Raw genomic sequence first — 5787 nt, 5'->3', positions numbered from 1 at the left:
GTGCTGAGCTTTGCTTACAGGTTTTTCTCTTCCGCTGGAGATCTGAGGTAGAGTTCGTAGCATTTCCTGGGCTTTTTTTTTTTTTTTTTTTTTGACGTCTTAGCCTGCAGCGCCATCATGCGTTGTTTTCGAAAAGAATTGCTGCAATTGCATTCTCTTGGTATATAATCATCTAGATGGCTATTGGGAGTTTGGAAATGGTTTGGGGGAGATGATGTAATCAGAAAACCATGCAATTATAACTATTCATCCCTTCATTCAAAGGAGTGTGACTGATATCTGTGTACTGGGCTCTGAAATACATCAGTAAGCAATCCAGACATTGTCCCTATCTTCTAGAACCTGTCGTCTGGGTGGGGTATTCTGAGGAGAACTGATAAGTGAAAGAAGACTTAAAAGTGATCAGTCATCTTGTAAAAATAACAATATATACCTATGTGATTTCTTAAAGTTCTCTCAGCAAAAAGTTTGAATTCCTCTAGATTTCCTTTCAAATTCTAGGCACCCTATGTGCCAGAATTGTGGTTTCCATTGGTTGAATCACATCAAGGAAAAAGACTATTAGTTCATTCCAATTTATAATACCCTTTCTATATAAGGTCAGAGATTTTATGATTTTATGAAACTTTCAAACTGTGGAAAAATGCATATGAGGGCACTTCCCATATCTCCTCCTGCTTTTTCTCCCTAGCATTGGTCACCATCTTATACAGCATATATGTACACATTTAATTGTTTCTTTTCTGTGTCACTCTTGAGTTTAAGAACTTTGTTTTGTTCACTTCTACATCCATCAACATCTACAATAGTTCCTGGCACCTAGTAGATACTCAACAAATATCTGTTAAATAGATCAATGAATAAATTAATTTTACAATTCTGATAGATGGATTCTCCTCCTAATGTAGAAGCCCCCTGTTTTGCTAACATCCTAGCTCATTGTATGAGCTAAATAAACAAGACAGCATGTTCTCAAGTGACTTTTTTTCTATGCTCCTTTGAATAGTAATTTGAAATAATTCAAAATTATCTAAAATGTTTTTTCACTGAATGACAAAATACCCTGGTTCCCCTAAGCAAAGGAATATATTTTTAAAAAGAAAGAACATAATAACAAGGCTATAATGAGCCTACAAATAAGGCATACATCTCTTAGACCACATTTTTACATTATCAGTGTTATTTTGCAGTAAAGCTATTATGACACTAATGATATTCAAACTCTTATATAATAGAATTTTCTAAGAATTTCTAATTTCTATTAAACACTCCAAAGACTGTACAGTTTGGATATATCCATCAATTCTTCTCAAAATTGTATATTCTAACAAATGCTTGTTCTTGTCCCTTACAGACTACTAATATTCCACAACCTTTTGATCCTAAATATTACATTAATATGAAAACCACAATTTTTAACATCTCAAATTAATAGTAAGGTCCAATCCATGCAAGCATATCTAAAAGTGCTTTTGATAAGAGAACAAATCCACTTAGCTATCTTATTTAGAGGGAAATTTATTTTAAAATTTCATATTTATTTCCAAAAGCTCAAGAGAGAAAGTACATTTGGGAGCGACTGGAAAATCCACAATGAGGCATCTCCTTCCTTTTTGTCTCTAAGTAGATTGGCTTTCTGTGCTTCTTTCATGTATTTAGCCAACATGGTATCACTTTCTTGCTAAGTTTCTAACAGAGATACTATAACCAGTTTCTAAAGTCATTTTTTTAAGCATAGATAGTGAGATTGGGTCAGTTTGGATCAGTAATGTCTACCACCTTGTCTTGTTGTTTGAAATCACAGAGGGAGATGGGTCATATAAAATAAACATGGCTGCAACAGTACCTTTTTACTGAAGAGAGAAGTTTCCAGAAAAAGATGGGGTGGGCTAGACAGACACCACAAAAGGAATCTATTATTTAAATATCCTAAAATAACCTAATAATCTTTCAATACTACTCATATATTATATACTGCAGGTTGATAAAAAAGAGAAAACACCTTTAAGTATAGGATAAATTGTAGTCTTTTCCATTTAATACTACTGTGAAACAAAAACATGCCGTTTTTTCAGATATTTCTCCATTTAAAAGTTTAAGACAAGGAGGCGTAATATCAGATTAAACAGAAGATTTACTAATAATTCATTATATTTGTATCATGCTCATCTCCTAAGTAACCACAACATCAAAAATCTAGAAAAAGTTTCTGGACAACAATCAGAGAATGGGTTTGGGGTCACCTTCAAATCAATAGTGCTTGATGATGAAAAGTTGAAAAACTAACAAATATTCATGACTTTTCAGTAATGAAGTAAAATTGAAAGTTCTTTGTTTCCATCAAAATAGAAATAATAGAGTAAGTATGAGTATATTCTCAAATAAAATTTCTAATCTCCTTAACTAGCAAAATGAAATCAGAAAAAAAAATCAATAAATTCTTTATGGCCCAAAAGGCTAATGGAAACGGTATATTTAGAGAAAACTAACTTTCATCCCGAATGCTCTGAAAAACCAAAAAATTCCTAATTGAATCCAAAACCATTTATAAAGTTTGAGTTTTCCTCTACATCATTTACAGACTCTTGGTGATTGGAGGCAACAGACTTCAGAAAGTTGAACTCGCTGGTCCCAGAGCCCCCCTTCAGACACACCTCGTACTGGTAGCTCTGGGACAGGGTCCCCGTGCCGCTGACGTCCACCAGGTGGCCCGGAAAGTGGCCCTCGGGCACCGAGCAGCGACCCACCGAGGCCCCCCCCACCCTCCTGCACAGCCGCACCGCGACGAACAGCAGCACCGAGAAGACGAAGAGCGACGACACCGACGCCAAGGCCACCACCAGGTAGACGGTGAGCGGGGCGGCCGGGGCCGCGTCCGCCGCTTCCGCTTCCGGAGCCGGCAGGTAGGGCTGCGAGAAGCCGTCCACCAGCAGCACGTGCAGCGTGACGCTGGCCGAGAGCGGCGGCTCGCCGTTGTCCTTGACCAGCACCAGCAGCCTGTGCTTGGCCGCGTCGCGCTCGCTCAGCAGCCGGGCCGTGCGCACCTCGCCGTTGTGCGCCCACACGCCGAACAGCCCGGGCTCCGTGGCCTTGAGCAGCTGGTACGACAGCCAGGCGTTCTGGCCCGAGTCGCCGTCCACCGCCACCACCTTGGTCACCAGGTAGCCCGCCTCGGCCGCCCTGGGCACCAGCTCGGTGCAGGGCGCCGAGGCGTTCTGCAGCGGGTACAGCACGAAGGGCGCGTTGTCGTTGTCGTCCGCCACGAGCACGCGCACCAGCGCCTGGCTGCTGAGCGCGGGCGAGCCGCGGTCGGCGGCGCCCACGCGGAACTCGAACGCCCGCAGGGCCTCGTAGTCCAGGGACCTCAGGGCGAACAGGTGGCCGTTGTCCGGGTTGATGGACACCAGGGAGGCCAGGGGCACGTGCGCGTCGAGGGGCGGCAGCAGCGAGTAGGTGACCTGGGCGTTGGCGCCCGCGTCTCTGTCTGTGGCGCGGACGCTGCCGATGTGCAGGGCGGGGCTGTTGTTCTCGCGGACGGACAGGGTGTAGGAGGTCTGGGTGAAGGCGGGGGCGTTGTCGTTGACGTCGGACACCAGCACGGTTATGTTGTGCTCGGTTTTCAGCCTGGGGGTTCCCATGTCAGTGACGGTGATGGTGATGTTGTACTCGGCTCTTTTCTCTCTGTCCAGAGGGCTCTCTGTTACCAGGGTGTAGAAATTTTTGAAGGTAGGCTTCAAGAGAAAGGGGAGATTGTCCTGAATTGAGCAAACCATCCTCCCGTTGTCCCCAGAGTCTTGGTCTCGTAGGCTAAAAACAGCGACTACCATGTCAGGTGACGAATTTTCCGGTATGGGGCTGGTAAGAGATGTTATGACTATTTCTGGTGGGTTGTCATTCACATCTACAACACTAACTAAAATTGCTGATTTTCCTGAAAGGCTCCCACCGTCAATGGCCTGAATATTTATTGTATAAGACTTAATTAACTCGAAATCCAGAAGTGCTTTTAAACGGACTTCGCCAGAAATGGGATGGATTTCAAATGTTTTCCGTATGTCTCTGGAGACGTGGGAAAATGAATAAGATAGTTCTCCATTTAGTCCTGCATCTAAATCTGTAGCAGACACCTTGACTACCAAGGAGTCCAGAGGGCTGTTTTCTGGTACCAAAACCTCATAGACAGACCTCTCAAACTCTGGGGCATTGTCATTGATATCTGAGACCAACACACGCACCAGTGCAGTTGCAGACCTGGGCGGAGACCCACCATCCAGGGCTGTTAGTGTTAATCTAAGTTCAGGCTCCTTTTCTCGATCCAGAGGTTGGTCCAGCAACAGCTCTGCGTATTTTCTACCCTCCTCACTGTCTTGCAGTTTAAGGTGGAAATGAGGATTGGGGCTTAATGTGTAGTTTTGAACAGCATTCTTTCCTACATCCAAGTCCTGAGCGCTATCCATTTGGAATGAGGTTCCTGGAGTAGTACTTTCTGAGATTTTCAGAAGTATATGTTTGTCTAGAAACGTGGGAGTGTGATCATTTATGTCTTTGACCCTAAGCTCAGCTCGAAAAAATTGCAAAGGATTTTCTAATAATATCTGGAAATTTAATATGCATGGCTCGGTGAGATCGCAAAGCGCCTCCCGGTCCAGTTTCTCATTTAAGATCAAGTTGCCAGTCTGCCGATCCAATTGCAAGTATGGTTTATAGTCATCAAAGATGACTCTGGCCCCCCGCGCAGCCAGGTCTTCCACGCCCAAACCTATGTCTTTCACCACGTTGCCTATAAAAGAGCCGATCTCCAGTTCCTCTGCCACAGAATAGCGCCAGGTCTCTGAACACACCAAAGACCCTCCCAGGAAAACAAAGAAAAGCAGCGCTTGCCTTATCTGCTGAGGGCTTCTTTCTCCCGGCTCCATGGCTCCCTGGCTCCCTAGCCGAACGTCTTTCCGCGGAAATATTTCAATTCAGTCTCAAACTGCTCCTCTCAGCTATTAGCCTGGACCATTGAGAATCTATAGACTTGCAATTCGGTGACGAGGGCGTTGTTGGCTCCCTAGCTTTCTCTTGAAAGCCTCTTTTTATCACCACTGCTTCTCTGGAGCTCTCAGTTCCAGTGGTTCACGGTAACCAGAGCATCTGATGGTACAAAAATTTCCCCATCTTATCCTGCAGCGCCACCACGCGACTCTGCGGAGTCTCAGGTTTTAAACAAAGCCAAGTAAGTTTGAGACAAAATATTAATTTATCTTGCGTGTTTGTTGATGACTCTGAATTATACTTTCTCCTATATTCCTATTTTCTTTTCTCAGTTTTGTTCTTGTGATGCTGTTACTATTCAGTCTTTAACACAATAAACCACAATCTCTAGAGCTGTGGTGGCTATAAAAAGCATATTTAAGATATAGTCCCAACCTCAAATAAGATATGCTATCTCTGTGAAGACAACACAACTAAACAACTAAAACAACTAAAAATAGTTAAGAGGACCTTTTTATGTAATTGACTTAGTGAGCAAGAGGTTCCCAGGAAAATTGGAAATGGGAACCAAAGATCTTAGTCTTCTTTAGATATCAGCAAATATGCTTTGAAAAGACAATAAAGATAATGTCATGTATTTAAAACTGAACTGGTATGTACAAATAATTGTTTTGGGGAGGCTGGACATTTCAGGCTGAGTAAATGGTACTGTTTATTTAGGGATACTCCATAAGTGTAGTCGAAAGTAAGTGCTCAACAGTAGTGAATAATGTAAGACATGTCCAGTTTCTGTCGACATTTTAAAAAAGT

At 43.1% G+C, this 5787-nt stretch overlaps 1 protein-coding gene across 1 annotated transcript; it reads right to left on the bottom strand.

Moving 5' to 3' along the window:
- Positions 1–2475: 2475 nt before the first annotated feature.
- Positions 2476–5026, bottom strand: LOC132518401 (protocadherin beta-18-like). Its single transcript, XM_060146366.1, has one exon. The coding sequence runs from the start codon at positions 4914–4916 to the stop codon at positions 2526–2528; it is 2391 nt and encodes a 796-aa protein (XP_060002349.1). The 5' UTR covers positions 4917–5026; the 3' UTR covers positions 2476–2525.
- Positions 5027–5787: the final 761 nt, after the last annotated feature.

This window comes from Lagenorhynchus albirostris, chromosome 3 (assembly GCF_949774975.1).
Source record: "Lagenorhynchus albirostris chromosome 3, mLagAlb1.1, whole genome shotgun sequence".
NCBI classification, from domain to species: domain Eukaryota; kingdom Metazoa; phylum Chordata; class Mammalia; order Artiodactyla; family Delphinidae; genus Lagenorhynchus; species Lagenorhynchus albirostris.
Note: the sequence above shows the minus strand (reverse complement) of the source record. Positions and strands in the feature narration are given on the sequence as shown.

Excerpts from the sequence above, each read along its gene's own strand:
- LOC132518401 (XM_060146366.1), bottom strand. The coding sequence starts at position 4,916 with ATGGAGCCGGGAGAAAGAAGCCCTCAGCAGATAAGGCAAGCGCTGCTT.